This window comes from Chelonus insularis, unplaced genomic scaffold (assembly GCF_013357705.1).
Source record: "Chelonus insularis isolate UGA/USDA-ARS -01 unplaced genomic scaffold, ASM1335770v1 scaffold_714_pilon, whole genome shotgun sequence".
NCBI lineage: Eukaryota > Metazoa > Arthropoda > Insecta > Hymenoptera > Braconidae > Chelonus > Chelonus insularis.
Window position 1 is genome coordinate 1,897,586 of NW_023276795.1, and position 22,284 is coordinate 1,919,869.

The 22,284-nt window shown below is 30.5% G+C and overlaps 5 protein-coding genes and 1 long non-coding RNA gene across 14 annotated transcripts in view; 4 read left to right on the forward strand and 2 right to left on the reverse strand.

The window, feature by feature from the left end:
* Positions 1–70: 70 nt before the first annotated feature.
* Kua (Plasmanylethanolamine desaturase Kua) lies at positions 71–8,623 on the forward strand. Of its 8 annotated transcripts, none has more exons than XM_035094748.1 (10): positions 71–125; positions 415–557; positions 623–1,045; positions 2,745–2,859; positions 3,070–3,313; positions 3,381–3,989; positions 4,421–5,118; positions 5,366–5,577; positions 5,643–5,861; positions 6,113–8,623. In XM_035094748.1, the coding sequence occupies exons 7-10, from the start codon at positions 4,896–4,898 to the stop codon at positions 6,371–6,373; spliced, it is 915 nt and encodes a 304-aa protein (XP_034950639.1). In that variant the 5' UTR covers positions 71–125; positions 415–557; positions 623–1,045; positions 2,745–2,859; positions 3,070–3,313; positions 3,381–3,989; positions 4,421–4,895; the 3' UTR covers positions 6,374–8,623. The 8 variants fall into 8 exon arrangements, with proteins under 8 accessions (XP_034950639.1, XP_034950637.1, XP_034950636.1 ...); XM_035094746.1 differs by having other exon boundaries at positions 74–223; positions 306–557; XM_035094745.1 differs by having other exon boundaries at positions 74–557.
* A 165-nt stretch (positions 8,624–8,788) lies between these two features.
* Positions 8,789–11,522, forward strand: Wdr82 (WD repeat domain 82). Its single transcript, XM_035094685.1, has one exon. The coding sequence runs from the start codon at positions 9,372–9,374 to the stop codon at positions 10,317–10,319; it is 948 nt and encodes a 315-aa protein (XP_034950576.1). The 5' UTR covers positions 8,789–9,371; the 3' UTR covers positions 10,320–11,522.
* A 727-nt stretch (positions 11,523–12,249) lies between these two features.
* On the reverse strand, positions 12,250–16,067 carry AspRS-m (aspartyl-tRNA synthetase, mitochondrial). Of its 2 annotated transcripts, none has more exons than XM_035094566.1 (9): positions 15,921–16,067; positions 15,592–15,840; positions 15,114–15,482; positions 14,846–15,022; positions 14,453–14,719; positions 14,178–14,387; positions 13,884–14,093; positions 13,593–13,776; positions 12,250–13,517 (listed from the first exon to the last, which is right to left on the reverse strand). In XM_035094566.1, the coding sequence occupies exons 1-9, from the start codon at positions 15,999–16,001 to the stop codon at positions 13,333–13,335; spliced, it is 1,932 nt and encodes a 643-aa protein (XP_034950457.1). In that variant the 5' UTR covers positions 16,002–16,067; the 3' UTR covers positions 12,250–13,332. The 2 variants fall into 2 exon arrangements, with proteins under 2 accessions (XP_034950457.1, XP_034950456.1); XM_035094565.1 differs by having other exon boundaries at positions 15,915–16,067.
* LOC118073838 (U6 snRNA-associated Sm-like protein LSm4) lies at positions 15,650–17,223 on the forward strand. Its single transcript, XM_035094568.1, has 5 exons — positions 15,650–15,755; positions 16,337–16,391; positions 16,472–16,513; positions 16,594–16,692; positions 16,878–17,223. Exons 2-5 carry the CDS (start codon positions 16,389–16,391, stop codon positions 17,160–17,162), a joined length of 429 nt encoding a protein of 142 aa, XP_034950459.1. The 5' UTR covers positions 15,650–15,755; positions 16,337–16,388; the 3' UTR covers positions 17,163–17,223.
* Hel25E (ATP-dependent RNA helicase 25E) lies at positions 17,169–21,708 on the reverse strand. The gene is made up of 8 exons (XM_035094567.1): positions 21,631–21,708; positions 20,913–21,132; positions 20,193–20,413; positions 19,817–20,000; positions 19,618–19,736; positions 18,227–18,505; positions 17,783–18,038; positions 17,169–17,699 (listed from the first exon to the last, which is right to left on the reverse strand). The coding sequence occupies exons 2-8, from the start codon at positions 21,112–21,114 to the stop codon at positions 17,686–17,688; spliced, it is 1,275 nt and encodes a 424-aa protein (XP_034950458.1). The 5' UTR covers positions 21,115–21,132; positions 21,631–21,708; the 3' UTR covers positions 17,169–17,685.
* Positions 21,709–22,130: 422 nt separating this feature from the next.
* LOC118073934 (uncharacterized) overlaps positions 22,131–22,284 on the forward strand; it is a 139,662-nt gene continuing 139,508 nt past the window's right edge. The window contains exon 1 of the long non-coding RNA XR_004691152.1: positions 22,131–22,277. This is a non-coding gene — a long non-coding RNA (uncharacterized lncRNA). The remainder of the gene's footprint in view (positions 22,278–22,284) is intronic.

Below are 22,284 nucleotides of genomic sequence, written 5' to 3' on the forward strand. Positions count from 1 at the left end.
TGAAAAACACGACACTTGGCAAGTGGCGCCATTTGGAAATTATTTTAACCGGGAGTTTAGGCATTATCATCCTGCAACGTCATTGTCATTTTCCCGCTTTTTCTAGTTCTAGTTGGAGTAAATAAGTAATAATTTGTTTGATATAATTAATAATTAACAGGAATGTGATTATAAGTTCTATACAGATATCGAAAATAATAAGGTTAAATAATATCTAATTAAGGTCAATTATCATGACGCTGCAGAACAGTTTTATGTCACAATCAATTCAGTAGAAGTTGTTTCTAAATATTTTTTGTTTACAGTATTTTGATAAATCATTCAACTTCATAAATAATATATTTACATATACAGAAAAATATTCAACCATGTATAATAAATATTACATTTGGTTCTATATATCTTGAACTAAAGGCGAAGCAAGAAAACGTGAATAAGACGATCGATGAAGGAACCTTTCCATATAATTTTCGTGCTATGTACTCATGTTATTTCTAGTGATGAGCATTGACGAGCCTATTCAATATTGTTCAACACGAAGAATCTCAATTAAACCGGTTAGTTTCTGAACATGCAAGAAACCAATCAATGACATTCAATAATTTTTTTTTTATTGTTGCAGAATAATGATCATAATTGGAAGTATTATATTATATATAGATAATACACTATAATAATATAGGAAAACGATTTGATATAATGTAAAATTGATAGAAAACAAGAATAATCATTTATTCTGTTAATAAGTAACTTACACAAATTTCATATATTATTAAATTGGTTATAAACATGCAATAAGTCAAGCTAAATAATCTTTGAACCAAAAATTGACATTATCTAACGATTGGTCGCGGATTCCAAGAGTTGAATGTGTAGAACTAGCGCCTGTGCCTTATCTTTAGCACATTGTCTACAAAAAAGCAATGTTTAATAAGTCCTGAGCTTATAACATCTTGACGTAAACATATTGAGAAATGACCTTCGTGTTAAATTGATCTCTACAAAATGTACAGGCCGTACAAGGTTTTTTACTGGCTCGACTTAGGTAAATATAAATGATTTTATTATCTTACTAATTAATTAATGATTATTCATAAGAAAGAGAAAAAATATAATACAATGAAACATGAAATAAACTCATTTAGCGTGACAAACTTATGCTTCATTGTCATCACTCAATGGTTATAATTTTTATATTGATTGATATGATTACAATCATATAGAAAAGTAGAATTATTTTCCGAGTCGATGACGATGAGTAAGGTTGAAACTCTGCCAAACGAACCGGAATGACGAGTATTTCTTCTGCGTGCATAATAATTACATATGTAGCGGAGTCGACTACGTCAAATATATATCATCGTGGAATGAATGAAACTACTTTTAGAATTTGATACGCAAAGATTCGTTTCAGAAGCATATAAATACAACTCGTGTAGTGAAAATTCATATGACTTTAGGCATTCATCATAAATAAACAAACTGATACAGATCTATTATAATTTTATTAATAAGCTCTGACAAAGCTTTTTTTCATATTAAACAATGAATGCTCATTTTTATTAATTTTTGATACGTAATATTAATAATATTTATTAGACACGAAACTATGTCGTTCACGAATACCTAAACGGTAATCTCTTAAAATGGATAAAAAAGGTTTTGCCTTGATAATAAATAGCTTGAAGGGAAAGTGGTTGAGGGTTGAATAATCGAATAGAAATTAGGATAAAAATAGTAATATAATTTTTAGTTTTATTAATTTAAATCATTTAATTACTTCCTCCCATTATGGTTAATATTTCAAAAATTTTCATTGCTTTTAAACACACATATGCAGAAGGTTTTCATAATTTAGTTGATTAAATTATTTACAAAACATTAACTTTTGACAAAGAACCTTGGTCTTTGCACTCAACGATCGATATCTTTCAGTCTAGCGTGACAATCGATCCACTAATATCACGTTAACGTATACAAGTCATACGCGTTATTTTACCAGTACAGGTTGAGGAAAAGGGTGCTCTCTTTCTGCTATTTTACGCAACTACACCTACATCGATGTATATTTTTTTTATTACTAGTATAATTGAGCAATGCTGAGAAAAATACATGACCGTAAGAAGTCAAGTTTGCACGCGATTCTAGGAAAATGGTAGAATTGTCAAGGGAGCAGAAAAAATTTACGAGGATGACGTGAACATATTGGTGTACTTTAATAAAATATTTTTACTTTTTTTGCTCCATCAACCATATAATATTGAATTCGAAAAACCAAACCCAAAAAGAATCAGTCATGTTCACACATTTCAAAGAGTCATTCAAAAGCTCAATTTTCACATGATAAAATATCCCTTAAGAGTTGATCATTTATTCTGCAGACAGGAGTTTGACAAATGGATAATGGATTTTTGTAGTTACGAGATTTAGGAAGAATCCCCTTGCGATTTTTTATCCCCAAGGGAGAGATAATTTTTCTTCAATATTAATATAATTCAATGCTAAAAAAAGAAAAATTTCTGTTGAAAGAAATTGTATTTATCAATGACGTGTTTGATAGGAATGAATTAGAATAAACAACGGTTGATTTACATCAGAGCATGTTGGTTAATAGTTAAAGATAGAGATCAGCATGATTAATATAAAAATTATTTTTTCATTGGAAGTCATTTTGACTTATTTTACAATATAAATCAAATTTAACAATCATATTTTTTATTCATTTTTATTCTTTTTATGTGCAGGCGTAAATTATTTCAATTATAGCGGATTAAACAAAACATCTTATCCTGTAAAAACGAAAAGGAAGAAGCAGTTAAGAATCATGAGCGTTGATTACTTGAACTTCTTGAGTAAAAGGTAATCCAACAATTATTCTATTGACTTTGAGCTTTATACAAGGACAATTATAGAAGCTTCTGTATGATGTAAAAACAATAATGTAAAGCTTTACAAATTTTTTAAAAACACATGTTCATTCACACAATCATCATGAGTTATTCAAATTCGATCAATGTACGATACCAAGAAAAAGTACGAAATCGATATAAAAAATTACACATGTTCTAGGTAGATTTGGTGGTAATTTCTTTCAACTTCACCGTGGTCGACAATTCTCTTGACATTGGCCAGTTTGAACTAGTGGCAGCTAGATGAATTCGAGCTGCTTTATTTGAGTTCAACGCTCTCCATGATATGATAAAGAAACTCCACAAGTGTCTCGTTGCTAGTGATACAAATGAACTTTAAATATATTGTCGCTAAACTTAGAAAGTTTCTAGATGAGTGATAAAGTGTCCAAAATTTGTCAAAGGTATGATCAACTTGTTCTTTCAACAATAAATTTGGATTTTTTTATTCATAAAGCTTTTTTGTTGCAGCATATACATGTAGACAAGATTTATATCTTAAAAAGCAAAAATATCGCGCCATAAGAAGGCGCTGCGAGCGTCGCGGCGCAGGGCGTCGTCGTCAGGCAGCGTCAATCGTGTGTATCTAAAAACTCATGGACTGGATGTCGGCTAAGGTGCCGGGACACACGGCCAGTACGAGAGAAAGAAGGAGACAGTGAGGAGCTCTGATGTAAAAAGACAGATGTTGTGATAAAAAGAGATAGCACGAGGAAGACACGAAGAAAATAGAAAATAAGGAAAAGTGAAAAATAGAAAAGCTAAATAAGACTTACTAACTGTGAATCATTCAAATACTCAAAAAGTAAAACAATCACAGATCCAAGACAACCATAAGGAATTTAAAAAAAGATGAAGACAGTTACGTTACCAATACTATAAAGAGCACGAGAGCTAATGAAAGCTGAACTCGAGACAAGGCGAGGCCGGTTATAGCATCATTTTTATTTCAACACAATTCTACACAACGACACGCGAGAATTTCGTGATTCGATTTGGTTAATTGTTATTAGTCGTCATGAATAATTTATCATGTGTTCAAATCAGTAACATTTTAATTCATTAAAGTGTGAATTAATGGTGAGATTCACTTGTTAATTTTATCTTGGTTTACTAAAAGTTATTTCCTTATGTGTCATGCCTTTGAACGGTTAATTGGTTGCGAGTGCGCATAGAATCGTCGTTGACTGCAGATCTTAAATGTATGGTGTGATATATGTTAGTATATTGCTTCACTCGAATCATCACAGTCGTCATTATTCTGACGAGTAAGAGCGCGCAGATGTGTTGTTATTTTTTTTATTGTTTCCTAGCTTTCATTGCGGTAACAGTCGAGTAGTGACATTAATCAATTTATTTTATATTGCATTCCAATTTTAATTACTTATCAATGATCATTGTCAAATTATAGTCTGCATGAAATTAATTATACTCTACTACTTCATAATTACAGTATTTTAAATTTAATATACCTGCAGTGTCATTTGATAAGACTGTTTATTTTTTTGCAGGCTCTGTGATGATTTGGCGAGAAGTGAAGCATTGAAATAACTCAAGAATTTACACGAAACAAATAAAAAAAAAATAAACGTGCGGTAAAATGAATTTAATTGTGAGTGAAAAATTAATGATTCAGTTCTCGTGACAACGACCTTTATCATACAATTGTTCACAACCGATACAAAGGTCATTGTTCCTTTAAATGATTTTCTCAATGCGGTACCGATATTTTCAGTCGGTCACTGCACCTAAAAACCGACTTAATAAGCTTCACCGATTCTTCAAAATCCATGACGAAGAAGATTTTTCTAGATTTATTATTTGATAATAAAAATAGATATTCTTATCAACTTACAAAAGCTTTACTCTAAATACCACAATAGTGATAAGGCATGTAATGTGCCTAAGGATATGATCCATAAGTTTTAAATAATTATGATATAATACTCATTTATTATTTACTACAACAAAAATTAACGTACAACGATGGAAAATACCAGTTTAGAAAAAGCAGCATCTACTGCTTGTTCTATGGCTACTACTTTTTTAGCTCCGGTTAAAACAGATCAACAAATTTATGAAAATTCAATGTTAGAAGATGATCCTAATGCTAATTCAGTTGTTCCTTCATTGCACGAGGACCGATCTTTACCCAGATGGGGTCCAAATCACAAAGGAGCTAGAGAACTAGCAAATCTTTACAGTACAGGTAATTATGTTTGTTATTAAAAGAAATATAATTTAATTAGAAAAATAGCTGAAAAAAGTTACATAAATAAAAAATGATTGTAGATAATTTAAATTATATACTTCAAGCAACTCGGTTTCGAAACAAAAAACCTTGATTTTTAATTTCAATTTAACTGCATTTATATTCTCATGTATTTTTTATTTCAAACTAACTGATTTGGAAAATTTAGAAGTATTGAATATAATGAATAAAATTTTTTTTTTAGGAAAAAGAACGCAAGAATGTATTTGTGTGGGTATCTGTATCACACTAATGGCAGTCAATTCATTTTTCATTGTCATTCGTTTGAGATTAGAGAATTTAAGCTCGATGCTCATCGCTGCACTTTGTGGAATCGTTACAGCAGACTTTATCTCGGGATTAGTTCATTGGGCGGCTGATACATGGGGATCAGTAGAATTACCTATTCTTGGAAAAGTATGATAATCTAATTAGTGACATTGATTGACTTTTATTAAAAGTCTATTGTGTTATTATTTTAGAATTTTTTGAGGCCATTTCGTGAGCATCACATAGATCCAACAAGCATAACTAGGCATGATTTTATCGAAACGAACGGCGATAATTTCATGGTTACTATTCCAGCGCTGTGTAAACTCACGTGGGATTTTTTAACCCTGCCTGAATCTATTATTCAGCGAAGATTTCTCTGGAGTTGTTTCTGGTGGCAGCTTGCAATTTTTGTAGCTATGACTAACCAGGTAAATAATTGATCATAAGACAAAGAGTCTTGTATTTTTTCAAAAATAAACTATTGTGTGATTGAATAGCTTATTAATTGAAAGAAATTGTTTATAATTACACGATTATCAAATTATCAAATATTTTCTATTATTGAAGAAAGTTATTAAGTCATTGAAAAGTCATTGTAGAGAATGTCAAATATTTACTGAATTATTTGTCTAGTAATTTCTTAGAAAAGATTTTCTATGAACTCATGAATCATTTACAGATTCATAAGTGGTCTCACACATACTTCGGACTCCCCAGTTGGGTGGTGTGGCTTCAAGAACATAGAATAATACTTCCTAGAAGACATCATCGAGTTCATCATGTTGCTCCACACGAAACGTACTTTTGTATTACTACGGGTTGGTTAAATTGGCCCCTCGAGAAACTAAGGTTTTGGTATATTTTAGAAACGATAATAGAAAATTTGACAGGGTATAAACCTCGTGCTGATGATTTTAAATGGGCTCAAAAAAGATCTTGAAAATTAATATGGATGTTCCTATTGTTATTGTGGTATTTAACTGCATATACATTCGATAAAGTTCAAAAAATGAAGACATTAATAGGGCCGGTTCCCTTTACATGACAACAATATATTTGTGATTTAAATAATAGCACATAAGATATTTATTATCTATTGTTCTAGGTTGCATGTAAAATATATGCACTCCTAGATTGCTTTGTAAACAAATATAAAAAGGTTGCAATTGAATATTATCGCCATGCCGAAATGTGCTTTTACTCTTTACACATTGATAATATTTTTTTAATATTGAGATATCTTGTAATTTACACTTTATACACTTGAAACAATTTGTTTCTTTTTGTTTATCTCTGAAAGATTTATTTATATAATTTAAATTATGCGACGAATCACGCTGATAATGTATATTTTACCAAATATAAATCACGATATTAGTCGCGGCCTTAGAAGTTTTTTAGAGTTAAAGAATACTGCAATATAATAATATGATATGAAAAAAATGACTTATAAAATCTGAGAGAGAATATTATTTGTTATAAATTTTAGAAAAAATCTTTTTCTCAGCCTACAGTATATACACGATACAATAATAATTATTTAATGTAAGAAAATACAGATGATGTAGATATATTTTTCTTTTTTATCAACAAAAAACGTCGCACAATACGCTGATAATAAATCGTTTTCAATGGTATTTTGAAATAATATTTAAAATGATACCGAAAGTATTCCCTGAACCGCTGCAGATTAGCCTGCAATATTATTTTTACAATTTTATGTATTTAAACTGGTGATATAACACAAAACTATTGCACAAAAATATGCGCTGCACTTTATATACTTTTTATAGCACAATAACAATTGTCACAAAAAACCAAAATGCTTAAATATGCTGCGCATTTAATAATAAGTACAATTTTTGGGTTCAGGGACCAATAATGAGCCTATTGTGCGACACTTTGTTTATAAACAAAATTTGATGCGGCTTTTGTAATAAAGTATACCGAAATCAAATTTAACTTAAATGAAAAATTTTAAAAATATATAAATAATCACGCCGTCCCTACTGAATAACATGTACCTCAGTGATTTGAACACATTTGTATATTACTTATAATAATTCTATCGGCGTGAAATACTCAATTGATGTAATAATTACTGCAAGTGTGATGAATTTATTACAATAACTTATACAGAAGAAAATCCAAAGACATAGTGTAATATATAAACTTTTTTCGGTGTAATTTATTCAAAATTGCCTCGTAATTCGTATTAAAAATGGGGAATAAATTTTATTTTAAGTATCTCTATCTCGTTATCGATGGCGTTATTGTTGTTACTGAAAATAAAAGTAAGAGATTTGAAGAATTATTTATAAAAAAAAAAGTATATGAGAGTCTAAAGTAGATATAAAACAGAATGTGATTAGAATTATGTAAAAAAAATTGCAGAAACCTCTAAAGTATCGCAACGTTGTAAAAATTATGAATTACTCCGAAAAGTAATCATTGATGGACTGTATGCTTAAATAATTAAGTAATTTATTAAATAATTATTGAGTATTTATTATAATTATAATTTAGTATATGATGCTATAAAAGTATTTGTATTTGTATATATATATATATATATATAAAAGTACTATTTTACTTCTAAATTATCTTCTAAAAAATGTTATCGCTGACATGCATGTTTTATCAGACAATTTTACAAAATAAAACTTTGGATTATTTTTTTACTATGAAGTATAAAGCAAAAGTTTTGTATGTAAATTTTATGTCGCCAATTCGCTTTATTTATAATAAGAGAAATATATGTGCGACAAAACAGATTGTTATAAAAATTTTCAAATGGAATTTCTATTGCTAATTTTATTTGTTTAGCTTGTTAATTATATTTTATGTAGAAAAATCGTCAAACTGAAAAAAATATAAAACTGATATAAAATAAAACAGAATTTAAATAAACAATAATATATAAAGCTCAAATACTATGGACTAGCGCTTAATATAAAAATTTATAATTTTTAATGACAAAGAGTATGTGTAATTAGGAGAGTTTGTATTGAATGAAGCATTAATATTTGCTTACAACGAACTGTTTTTGCCATCGAGCGCCTTTTACAGTATGTCAAAAATAAAAAAAGGCATATTCAACTCAAAATATGTAACACTGTAAATGAATTTAATAAATAAACAAAAGTAGCGCAATTTTTACATTGCGTTGCAATTCACTACATTAAAAAAATTGTTGAAATTTATTGATCATGAGTTGAATTTACGTAATGTTCTTGAATAAACAAATTTTTACCGCCAAAGTGATTTTAAATAATCGACTAGAGCAACGTGAGAGTAAAAAAATGGCGCGCGACGACGTGGAAGCAACCTCACAAATGCCACAAGAATAACAGTTGGTACTATTGTTATAAGGATTAGTGACTACCATCGTGCATGGTTATTCGATGGTTTTTTTCTTCAGAAGGTATTCATTTTTCGTTAAGAGAGGATCTGTTTGTCGTGAGTAATCAGTCAATTGTCGTAGCTAAATTTGATAATCGACGCGTCAATTCGGTGGCCGTTGACCAATAAGTGGTCGTGGCTTAAATTGACGTTAATAGATCGAAAGATTACCGGCGTTCCCTTGAACAACGACTGTGTGATCATTTGCCCGGGATTTTTTCGTTCAACCCTCGACCACCATCAAACTTTATTTGTTGATAATCCTTTCATCAAGGTCGTCGGCCTTTACCGACGACTTTACCCCGGATGTCGTAATAATCTGTAACACAACAACAATTCAATCCTCTGGAGAAAACCAATCTTGAAAAGAATAGAGAGAAACGGAAGAGGAAGAAAGCAAGTAAGAGAGGGAGAGGAAACTAACGAGGAAGGACAATCGCGGCGTCGGTGGCTGCGACAACGACGTTTGGAAATTATTTATTAGTTGTTATTGTTATTGTTTTTAAAATCAGTGAAAAAGTTGTAAATAATCAGCCATGAAGCTTGTCGACCACGTGGTACGGAGCTTCAAAGTGGCCAAGGTCTTCCGTGAAAACTCTGACCGTATAAACAGCATCGATTTTTCACAAAGCGGTGACACTTTAATCTCATGCTCTGAGGACGATCAAATAGTCATCTATGATTGCGAGAAAGGCACTCAAATGAGAACAGTTAATTCGAAAAAATATGGTGTTGACTTAATTCACTTTACCCATGCTAAAAATACTGCAATTCACAGTAGTACGAAGATTGATGACACAATACGCTACCTCAGTCTACATGACAATAAATACATCAGATATTTCCCTGGTCACACTAAGAAAGTCGTGTCTCTGTGTATTAGCCCTGTCGAGGATACCTTTCTCTCTGGTTCTCTCGACAAAACACTCCGACTATGGGACTTGAGATCACCAAACTGTCATGGTGTAATGAATGTCTCTGGCAGACCAGTTGCAGCTTATGATCCAGAAGGGCTTATTTTCGCTGCTGGTGTTAATTCTGAATGTATCAAACTCTATGACCTTCGTAGCTTTGACAAAGGTCCTTTTGTTACATTCAAGTTATCGCAAGAAAAAGAGTGTGATTGGACAGGTTTAAAATTTAGCCGTGATGGTAAAACTATTTTAATATCAACTAATGGAAGTATAATACGTTTAATAGATGCTTTTCATGGAACTCCACTTCAAACATTTGCTGGTTATCTCAATAATAAGGGCATTTCCATTGAAGCTAGCTTTAGTCCAGACTCACAGTTTGTTTTTAGTGGATCTACTGATGGAAGAGTCCACGTTTGGAATGCTGACACTGGTTATAAGGTTTGTGTACTGAATGGTGATCATCCAGCTCCTGTTCAATGCATTCAGTTTAATCCAAAATACATGATGCTCGCGTCAGCATGCACTAACATGGCATTCTGGCTACCAACCGTAGAAGATACAGCGTAAAGAGCTTCCATGTGGTTTTTTCGCAATACGTTTAATAAACAAAACGATCTCATCAGTGATCAGAAAAAAAGGACATGAGTGAATCAATTTTTCTTATAAAGTTTTTTTTATTCACTCGAGGAAGTCTAGAATTAAATGTCATCAAATTATGGTGGCGAATGGATAAAAATTGACGATGGATCCATGTCCGAACTGCATTTTTTTTTTACTATTACAAACGATCCACCTGAAAGATTCTCTTCATCAATATCAACGGCTGGACTTCAAGAGGATGAAGGAGTTTTTTCTATTATTTTCATGAGGGACCTACCTGCGCATTAATGAAGATCAAGATATGCTAAAACGTGATCAACAATAAGACAGAGAAGAGGAGAGATGATGCGCTGTTAAATAATTGTATTATTTTTTCTTCTGTTGTCTAGAACAGAACCGGGCAAACTAGGATCTTTTAGCTCCTCAGGTAGGTGAAAAGCTATGCTAGTCATACAGAGGTGCTCCCAAAAGTCAAAGTTTGTCCGGCTCTGGTCTGAAGATACTGTTATTATCTCCGTCATTGACATCGACACTTATGATACACCGATATTGCGTATGTTTATCTTTCGGTCACGTTACTGAACTTTAACTAAATACCGTTAGTATTCACACATGTTTTCAACCCATGTACATAGTTATGTTCATGTGTACCTGTGCTTATGATTACGGTTCCACTATCAATTGTGTGCTTGAGAAGAATACTGTCATCACGTTCGAACAAATTATTCATCTTAACAAAGATAATATGAAACAATGAAACATTTTTTCTTTGTAAAAATTAGCAGCTATTCTTTTTTCCTAAAAAAAAAATTCATTCAGAAAAAAAAAATATAAGATATTGAAAAAAATAAAATATGAATATGAATGTTTGGTCGAACACTACCCTCCTCAATCATACCCTTTCGTTTATGTAAATATGGCACTCCTTTTATTATTCATCCGAGGACACATAACAAACATTGTCCCCTTTCTCTTGTCTTTAAACATTTCCTCTCAACTCCCTCATTTACTCTGCATGAAATGACGTGACTATCCCTATTGCATAATATAAATGTGATGTGGATGTGAGCATGAGTGTGAGAAAGGCGTTCGTGATTCGAAGGACGAGTATAAATGTGCAACTCGATGTAATATAGTATTTTTTATAAAATATATAAACAACTAAAATAATATGTAATCACTATTGAATTTCATCCAATTGTAATTGGTGTTCTATTGTGACATAAAAATGTACACAATTTAACAAAACCGACTCGTTCAGTTGCGGAGTTCAACAGAGAAAAGAATTAATTTAAAGAAAACTATCAGAAATACATTTGTAATGATTAGAATCATGGATTTAATTTGCGTCCGTTATTTTTTGCGGACATTAATATACTGCCGAGTGTCGAGTATTGTATATATAATATAAAAAAAAAAAAATAATAAAATGTCGTTGTGAAACGTGATAGCGGAAACTCATTCAAGATTAAAACTGATTGAAGCCTAATGCTGATTCTGATTTTCTGTGATTCCTGGCTCCTCATCACGTTACACAATTATTTGTAATAGATTTTTGAAACTTTACCGCGTATCATTTAGATTAAAATACACAAAATCTATTTCGTACTAATTTAATGGGATGTATGAACATGATAAAACAAAAAATGGTTTTAAAAGAAAAATTCTTGATAACCAACGATTACTCTTACAAAACCTTTTTTTACCTCACGTTTATTTTTTTGTTTTCTATTTAACGATATAATCAACTTTATAACTTAATTTTTATTAAAGAAAATTTTTTATTAATAAATAGTTTATAATCAAACAAAAAATAAGAATTTATTAAATAAATAAATATATAGTAATGTCTTTTATTAAAAGTATTTAGACAAGTAATTTTTTTAGTGATGTATTTTTTTGATAGTAATAATTTTCCTTTTATTTATAAATACACTAAACAGTTGGAATTTTTTTGAGTAAATTATTAGGTAAAGCAAGAGAAAATTAAAGCTGCGCACTGGATTTTTAGATACAAAGACGCGCCCCTCTCCGTCCGCACAACGAGAAATTAATTCAGTAGAATCAAAATGCTGCATTAAGTACGGTTGTAGTCAACATTTTTTAAATGTAAAACAGTTTTTTAGTTTAATTTAAATGTCAGATATGTTAAATAGTAAGATAAAAAAAAAGAGTATGATAATAATAAACTATAAGAAGCAGTGTGAATCTTCCAATATTTTAAATCAATCTAATTATAAGAGAAGGAAGTAGAAGCACTTGAAAAAGAAATGAATGTTTCTTATATAAGAACACTTGATTACTGTATGTGTTTTCGTTACGCTTTTTTTTTATTATCCAAAATGATCCCTTTTTTATACTTTAAACAATGACATTTTTTATGAAGTAGTTATTAAGATTTATAAATGCCCGATTCTCATAATTAATATGACAGTAAAATGATCGTTTGTTAAAGAATCTAGAGATGACTAATTTAAAGTCATAATTGATATTATAATAAGCCGATTAAATCGATTTCCAATCCATTGCGATAAGCTAACGACGTTTATAGTTGATAAAAGGATTCTAAATGAATTCATCTGATTAAAACAAATCATTGATCCCTCATAGCGACATTGATAATTTTTATTACAATAACTTCAATGCCGTTTAAATATTTATCTATTCATTGTAACAACGTCAAAACAAATACTAAAAGTTCTAAACTCTTACATACAAATATATATTTATTATCTAATTTCAAGAAATATTTCAAACATATATTTTCCATTCTGTTTACGTAATTGGCAATTTTCATAGTTAATCATCGTTTTACGTAAATAATTTTAAAACAATGAAAAAATGCAAACACTGTTGTTAGACTTGAAATAACTGTCATCAAAATATTATTGTAATCATGTTATTTTGTTTTGTAGATGAAACTTCACAAAATATTCGATTCAATAAAATATCAACAATTTTGTACAACTTCAGTTTATGGTCAATTCTTTTTAATGTCTTGTGCATCATTATCCAGTATACTTAAGTGATATAATTTTCGTTCCTCTTCGGATATGTCTGCAGGTGCTCCTGACATTAAATCACGACCTTCCATTGACTTTGGAAATGCAATGACATTCCTGATACTTGATGAATTGCAAATGATGGAGACCAATCTGTCTAAACCTAAAAAATATTTATCAATATATATTAAATATTTATTAAAATGAATTAATTTGTATGTTTTTGTTAATCATATACCAAGAGCAATCCCTCCATGGGGAGGAGCTCCACTGTCTAAAGCCTCCAGCAAATGTTTCATTTGTGAGCTGTCAATATTCAACATATTCAACACCTGTTGTTGCAATTTTGCGTTATGAATTCGAATTGACCCGCCAGCTATTTCCGATCCATTCAGAACAAGGTCGTAGTGCAATCCCCTGACCTGAGGCAATAGAAAGTGATGAATTATTGATTCGAAAGGCTTAAATCTTGAATTAAATAATATATTAGCAATAGTTTTGCTATTTTTATTTATTTATAAATACTAACTCGAAGAGGATCGGTCTTAAGGTGATTCATATCTTCAGGATGAGGTGCTGTAAAAGGATGATGAGATGAACATATTGCATCGTCTTTATCTTTTTCAAATAACGGAAAGTCCGTAATCCAGAGAAATTTATAGTCACGAGATCTTATTTGCCTATTTTTCGATTCCATGATGTTAGTAAATCCTACACGAATTTTTCCTAAAAGTTGTCTCTAAAATTTAAATAATCTAAATTATTCTTATTATTACAGCTAAGTTAAAAAAAGTATCAAACTTATTATTATATCAATATTTACTGCGTCACATTTTCTTCCTAAAGCTAAGAATAGCACATCATCTTTAGTATACTTCGATTTCTGTAATAAACCTGATAAATTTAAACCAATCTTAGCAAGTTTAGTCTGCCAAGAATCATTGAAATCTTTTATTTGAATTAATTTTACATCTTCAAAATTTTGTTTTCTGAGGAAATCTAATTCGTTTTTTGTTGAATTTGTTAGAAATTCCTGTTATGAAAAATTCCTTTGAATTATTTAAATATCAAAATAAGAAAATTGTTTATAGTACTTACAGACCCATTCGGAATCCACAGAGCGTAAACTGCTAAATCTTTCTGTTCATTATGAATATTTAATGTAGAATCAGTTACGTTAAAAATGTTATAAGGAATTCTAAGGTCTGGTTGCTCTGAACCATAAGTTTCCATGCTTTTTTCGTAAGTTAATCGCTTAAAAGGAATAGCCAATTGACCTAATTCTTTCGGCCAACAGTGATATAAAAGATCTTCAACAAGATTAATAATTCCTTCTTGATCTGTAAATGAAACCTCAATATCCAACTGCAAAAAGTATTAATAAATCATCTTTCATACAATACGACTTATAAATTCGAGTGATGAATAATTAAATAAATGAGCATTCGAATAATTTAATAGCATTTTATAAACTATACAATAAAATATTACTTGTGTAAATTCAGGTTGTCGATCGGGTCTAGCAGTTTCATCTCTATAGCATCTTGCTATTTGGAAGTATCGATCGATTCCACCAACCATCAACAATTGTTTAAATTGCTGAGGACTTTGGACTAGAGAATAAAACTTTCTTGGAAATTGAGTTGGAACTACGAACTCTTGGGCTCCCTAAAAATACATTATTTAAATGTTTTTCCTCGTAGCGATAGTTTTTTTGAAATAGAAACTTTATGCGAATTATTTTATTATTTTATCTTACACCAGGAGTACGTCTAAAAAGAGTTGGAGTTTCAACATCTACAAATCCACATTGATCAATTAAATATCCTCTCATGTTATGAATAAATTGAGATCTTATTCTCAAGTTTCTTTGCATTGAAGGAAATCTTAATGTCAAATATCGATATTGCATTTGGAGTGACTCTCTCGGGATATTGTGTTCTCTTATATTAAAAGGAAGCTGTGATATTGATTCATTTAAAACATGTAAGTTATCCACTTGAATTTCTATGTTACCAGTCGTCATGTTTTTATTTTCTTGACCTGGAGGTCTACGAATGACTTTTCCAGTAATTGAAAGTATACTTTCATAATTTAACTTCTCAACTATTTGGATTAAAGATTGTCTCTGTAAAGAATAATTAATTTAAAAAGTAAATATTAAAGAAAGTAATTTTAAAATATACAATGTGATTTAGTTTAACGCTCATAAATTTAATTATTATAATTATGCTAACTTCATCAGGAATTATTAATTGTATGTGACCATAAGAATCTCTCAATGTTAGAAATTTTCCCATCCTTTGGTATTCCATCCATCCACATAAATGAACCGTTCGTCCAATATCATCAACTGTCAATTCTCCACAGGTATGAGACCTGAGTACATATTTATTGACAGGTAATACTTCTTCATTATTTGATTTATTAGCTAAAAGACTATCTTGGCTATAAAAAATCACAGGCTTTTTGTATTTATTTACATTCTGAAATAAATTTAATAATTATTATTTTTCAACATTCTGCCTGATGATAAAATAAGCTAAACATTCAATTTTACTTTTACATTGTTTAATCCAAATAACAAATCATTGTAGATTGCTACTGAACATCTTGATAAATTCACTACTCGTGATCTCATAAACATTTTTAATATTAATTTGTTATTAAAAATAAATATTACTGGTGGCGATTTTCAAGTATACTTAAACATGTGTACATAAACATGAAAATATACTATAGCATAACACTATAGATAATTTTGATGCCGCTAGTTTTGAGGTTATGTTTCCCAGGAATCATAAATAGTGAAAAACTTGTCAGTATGATTTTTTGCAGTCTAAGCAAATATAATTGAATTTTGTCAATTAACATACAAAAAAATATTATTAGTAGTATTGGATAATTCTATTAAGTAGTATTTTATTATAAAATATTAATTTATATTTGAAATTTTATCAAAATTGTGATTTTTTTCACAAGCTAAAACTACAAACAACAACAACATCCATAAACGTATTACCTCCAATTCATCATGGTCAGTATTTTTATTATTATTAATTGTAAGAAAGTAAAATATACAAAATAATATACAACAATATTTCTTTCTTATTACAGTTACCACTTTCACTACTTCGCACAGCTCAAAATCATCCCATGGTATTTTTATAACCTAAAAGTTTTCATAACAAATAAATTAAATTTCTAGATTTTAACATTTCATTTAATACTTTTTTTAGCTTGTCGAATTAAAAAATGGAGAGACATATAATGGACATTTAGTAAGCTGTGACAATTGGATGAATATTAATCTCAGAGAAGTCATTTGCACATCTAGGGTAAGTTAATTTTTAAAATAGCTTTCGTTTTATGGGATTGAAAAGTATTGACTTAGTTTTTAATTTTTTAAATGTATTAGTCAATTTTCATTGATAATCTTGTTTTCCGAAGTAATTTAATTATTTAATACTTTTTTCAAATATCATTTAATTAAAAAATAATAAAATGACTTTTTTTATTATAGGATGGTGATAAATTTTGGAGGATGCCAGAATGTTATATTAGAGGTAACACGATAAAGTATTTACGTATCCCAGATGAAGTAATTGACATGGTAAAGGAAGACGTTCAAATGAAAGCACGAGGAAGAGGTGAAATGAAAGGACGAGGGGGACAAAATCAACGAGGAGGTCGTGGAGCAAGTAGAGGAACCTTTGGAAACCGTGGTAATAGAGGTTCTGCTCCCTTAGGAAGAGGTGGTGGTGGTAATCAAGGAAATAAACCACTTAATAAATCTAGACTTAAGTGAAATTTATTACAATAATAATTACAACTTTAATGCATTAAATAAATAAAAAATTACATTGCTATTTTTCGTTAACTCATTATTTCAATTGCCATAATTATTCAACTCAAGAGTAGACTTTTATTTGTGCTTCTTAAATGTTATCCTGAATCTATTTTATTAATGCACAAAAATTACTACACACATTCATTATTTTCTATGTTCAGTGGATTCAATCAATAATTATTTACGTAGCGTTATTAAAAAAATGTCATTTTGTTATAATAATGAAATATTTATCAAACGTCCTCAACGGAGTACTAAAAACAATCCAAGATTATGGCTATTATAAGTAATTATTCTTATCTTCTGTTCTTCACGTCAAAGTTATTCTATCTATTTATGTCAAAATGAAAATATGAAAAAATAAGGGAAAACGCATGATCCCTTTAATGAATTCTTAGTTGTTCCATCACAATCCGTGGACCAACTTGATGCCATCTTGGCAACATTTGTAATCGTATTTATTATTATTACTAATGAGTATCTATCGGCCTTCGACTGTAAAAAGAAATTTTTATTGTTAGTGTATTTATTCAAATGTAATTTATATCTAAATGGTATTTAAATTTGAAAGAACTTACTGTATGATGCCAAATCGATTTCATCTGGTAACTCAGAAATGTTGACGTCGAATCTCTCTTGGACATCGTTCAATATTTTTGCATCACTTTCATCACTGACGAGGGTAATAGCTAATCCTTTCGTACCAAAACGTCCAGCTCGTGCTACTCGATGCAAATAAGTGTCTGAATTTTCAGGCATATCATAGTTGAATACAATGTTTACTCTTTCAATATCCATTCCTCGTCCAAACAAATTAGTTGCTACCAATATACGCTAAAAATAAAATAAATCACAGATTAACAAAATGAAGAATTTCTTATCAACTTACTTTTAGTTTTTAATATAATAAATCAGTAGAGAGTTCAAGAGTAAACAATCATTTTTATCATGATCATGAGATATCCTCATAATAGGCTAAATATTTTTTAAATACATATAATTGGTTTGAATATTAATATTACCTTTTGGAAATCCTTGAATTGCTGATATCTTGAAAGCCGTTCTTCTTGTGTCATTCCTCTATGAATTCCAATGGCAGGAAAATTTTGTTCAGTTAATAATTGTGCGAGAGCCATACATCTTTGAACGGATTTAACGAAGATGACGACCTGATTGAATTCCAAGACATCAAGTAGCTCAAATAATTTCTTGTTCTTTTCATTTTCCTTTAATTTAACATAATGTTGTTGAAGACCATGGAGAGTAAGTTTAGCCTCATCATCAACGAATATTTCCATTGGCTGTAAAAATAAAACATTCATTGGAATTGTTTATCTAATGGAAATATTGTCTTTTTTTTTACTCAAGTTTCCATTGAGAAATGAAATGAACAGTGAAAGACTCTGATAAACTAGTTTTTAAGTGAATTGTAACTGAATTTCAAGTATTGAAAAATTAATGTTTCTTTATATTTTAATTCAAGAATGATTTGATATTGATGACACATTGGCTTATCGTTGATCAGATTGTCACACTGGTTACATACGGTCCGACGACTTCCACTAATAAGGTAGAGGCAACAATGAAAACTTGGCAGTGGATCTCCTGACAGAAATAAGATGTTCTGCCACCCAGGAATGCTCAGCCACAATCCACTGCCCCCATTGATGAAAATCTCCACTCAATCAAACATTGTAATCCCGCAAACTCCATTGAAACGCGAAGTAACATGCTCACGAGCATCAGCTAACATTAAGGTGGTTTTCAGTAGAGACGAATCCTCGTTGAAATCCACAGATATCGTCACAAGATTTTAATTTCGATGCACAATTTTTATATCCGGCCTCATTTATTATCATCATTGAATCAATATTATTGAATTATTTCTGTTTAACGGACGCGGTTTACCGATTATTTTTAATTTGATTACGATCGAATTGATGTACCCTAACTAATTTTTAAATAACAGCGCCCCAAGGATCCTCTTGAATCTTCTTTCTTGCATCTTCTCTCTTCATCGATGTCTTGAAATCTTCTTTCTGGTCGTTGACGGTATAACCCATTACAAAATCACCCACCCACCCTCTATTATCATTTTATTTGTATGTATAGCGCATATTGGATTGGATTGATAAGATAATATAGGATTGTTCTTGAGGTGAGGATTATATCGAGAATTGGTATTTCAAGGATGAGTGTTGTTGGTTTGACGGAAAATATAAGGAATATTATCAGAAGTAAAAGTGCTCAAGGATGTATCAACAATTTGCTGATGTTTCTAGCTAGCCTAACCCGCGGGTATGCCTCGAATATTATTGCGTGCGTGGCCTGAGCTCTCCCCTGGGTGTAAACGTGGGGCCAACGAGGTAGAATTGATCGAGGATCGCAGTGAAGAGGAAGATTGGCTAATTACATCTTGCATAAATTTTTTGCAGACTGGTCGAATGTCCTTGGATAATGTGGCGCTGAACATCATTACTTGTTTGCTATGTGGAGTGCTTCGAAAGATCTCTTGTACATCTCTTCTCATGTCTAGAAATGAATTAAATTATTAATTAAATATTTCAAATAAAATAAATAATTTTAAAAATGTATTGAAAGTTAATGTTTACCTAATAATTCGAGCATTTTGTCACATTCATCAAGAATGAAATGCTTTAGATGTTTTAAATTGAGCTTCTTCGTTCGTACAAGAGCAAGAATGCGACCGGGTGTTCCTACCACAATGTGTGGGCAGGTGTTTTTGAGAACCTCTTCATCTTTTTGGATCGGTAAACCGCCAAAGAATACACCAATCTAAAAAATCAATACAAATTGTTTAATGTTATTTACTTAACTGTGTTATAGAAAATCAATAAAATTTTTTTTAATCTCCATCAGTAGTGGGTAGTGGTATATGCAAGAGTCATCATTATAACTAAGAATATTGCAACATCATCTGGATGATTTTTTATTGAATTAATAAAATAAATATTGATAATATTTTACCTTGACTTGAGGCATGTATTTGCTGAACCGTTCATATTCTTTGCTGATTTGGAATGCAAGCTCTCGTGTGTGGCACATCACCAACACGTATACTTGATTTTCAGTAAGTTCGAGCTGCTGCAAGGTTGCCAAAACGAAGACAGCTGTCTTCCCCATACCAGACTTTGCTTGGCAAAGAATATCCATGCCAAGAACAGCCTGTGGAATGCATTCATGTTGTACTGAAAAAAGAATTTCATATTAATTTTTGTCGCATTTAATAATAAATATATATTTTAATAATTGTTAGCAATCAGGATAGATGTATCTCATTCACAAACAATCTGTTGTCCCTATCTATAAGGGTCATCATTTTCATTGGATTAAAATATATGTTCTTCTCATATCCCCGCCAAAAGTTAACTACTTTTCCCTGTTTTTAGGGGAAAAAGCGACGAATTTTTTCCCTCAAAAAAAAGACAGTGTAGACTAGCACCGTCTTTGTTTAAGAGAAAAAAAAGCCGTCAGCTTTCTAATATGAAAACTGCAGAAAAAATTAACTTTTGTTAAAGATATAATAAAAATTAGTATGTTGATCATATGAAAAAAACAGGACATCTTTACCTGAGTGTTTACCACCCTCGCCTACGGCTCAGAAATAATATACCCAAGTAAAAAATGCCCTATTTTGTTACCTTGGTTAACATTAACTACTCTATAAGCCATAGAACTCGATCATACCTTCAGAAGGATGCTCAAAACCACAGTCAACAATAGCTCTGAGAATTTCTGGTTTCAACAAAAAATCTCTGAAACCACTACTGTGTATCGAGACGTAGGTACCCTTGACTTCTTTCTTTGCAGGTGCATCTCCACTTCCATCGACGACTGCTTCTGCCTGTTCCTCATCCTCGTAATCCAGAAGGTCATCATTATCAGCCATGATTCAAGGATTATATAACTGAAAAAATATATAATTTAATTATTTTTTCAAAGACAAAGTTCTTCAATATATATTATATTCTACACAGCTATTGTGTTTTCAAGTAGTACATTTTGTAAAAGTGCGTTTCATACAGGACTTTCTTTCTAGATTAAACGACCGCCATGTTTAGCATGTTAACCTCAGGGAAATATGAAACTATGAATGAAAATATAAAAAAATACGTAAATTACAGCAAAGTTGAATAAATTTTATTAATTTATGGTTACGAAAGTGTTTATTTAAAAGAGAATAATTTAAAAAAATTATTTACAAAAAAAGATCTGAATTAAAAACCGAGTCGGCGTCTTCGTACAATTTCATTAAATAATTTATATATGCTTTCTAATAATTACTTTAAAATAAGGAATAACTAATCATTATAAATACTCTAATTTAATGTTTATAATTGAATAAAGTCATTTAAAAAGACGGATTCTTAATTTATTAAGTAGTAATAAATGGATTATCACTCACCAACAGTTGACGCCAAACAGAGATAAAATGACGCCACAACGTGAAAATGGCCGCTCTAAATCGTTTTGTATACGCGGAAACGTGTGCTGACATCTAGGATGTAGGAGCGAGAAAAGTACGGATTTTGATGAATAAAATTAATAAAATTTGATGACTATAACTTTAATATTATCAAATTAATCAATTTTAAACGTATATAAAATCAATGTAATTTTCTTTCTTAAACTCAATCATTTAGTTTGAAATTAAAAAAATAAATCAAAGTTCAAAATCAGTTTTGATGCGCAGATACTTTCTGCGCATGAACGCAAAAATTTCCAAGGTTATTTTATCGACAGATAACCAGATTGTTTTTTAGTTTGTTTTATTTATGGTAGATGTCGTCATGAGTAGATGACTAAACTGCAACATCGACATAGAAAACCAAGCTCATTATGCAAGCGTCACTTGTCGCATTTGAAATAGAGCCATGGACGCTAACGGACTTTCTCTCCCTTAATTCGAGTAAATTAACAACCAAAATGATGCGTATTAGTCTAATTGATGCATGCAAACAGTTTAAAATATAAAACAAGTAAATGTATTATGAAATAGCAGCTTTGATGAATGGAATAACAGTTAGATAGGAAATAACTTTACTGACGCCGGTGAGTT

Bases quoted from the DNA above. Each gene is read 5' to 3' on its own strand.
- Kua (XM_035094748.1), top strand. From the start codon at position 4,896: ATGGAAAATACCAGTTTAGAAAAAGCAGCATCTACTGCTTGTTCTATG. The intron at 5,119-5,365 runs GTAATTATGTTT...TTTTTTTTTTAG, and splicing joins AGCAAATCTTTACAGTACAG to GAAAAAGAACGCAAGAATGT. The intron at 5,578-5,642 runs GTATGATAATCT...TTATTATTTTAG, and splicing joins AATTACCTATTCTTGGAAAA to AATTTTTTGAGGCCATTTCG.
- Wdr82 (XM_035094685.1), top strand. From the start codon at position 9,372: ATGAAGCTTGTCGACCACGTGGTACGGAGCTTCAAAGTGGCCAAGGTC.
- AspRS-m (XM_035094565.1), bottom strand. From the start codon at position 16,001: ATGTTTATGAGATCACGAGTAGTGAATTTATCAAGATGTTCAGTAGCA. The intron at 15,841-15,914 runs GTAAAATTGAAT...AATTTATTTCAG, and splicing joins TTGGATTAAACAATGTAAAA to AATGTAAATAAATACAAAAA. The intron at 13,518-13,592 runs GTATATGATTAA...AATATTTTTTAG, and splicing joins CCATGGAGGGATTGCTCTTG to GTTTAGACAGATTGGTCTCC.
- LOC118073838 (XM_035094568.1), top strand. The intron at 16,514-16,593 runs GTATTTTTATAA...TACTTTTTTTAG, and splicing joins CAGCTCAAAATCATCCCATG to CTTGTCGAATTAAAAAATGG. The intron at 16,693-16,877 runs GTAAGTTAATTT...TTTTTATTATAG, and splicing joins AAGTCATTTGCACATCTAGG to GATGGTGATAAATTTTGGAG.
- Hel25E (XM_035094567.1), bottom strand. From the start codon at position 21,114: ATGGCTGATAATGATGACCTTCTGGATTACGAGGATGAGGAACAGGCA. The intron at 20,001-20,192 runs GTAAAATATTAT...TTGATTTTTTAG, and splicing joins AATACATGCCTCAAGTCAAG to ATTGGTGTATTCTTTGGCGG. The intron at 18,039-18,226 runs GTAATATTAATA...TTTTATTTTTAG, and splicing joins AATTCAAGGATTTCCAAAAG to CGTATATTGGTAGCAACTAA.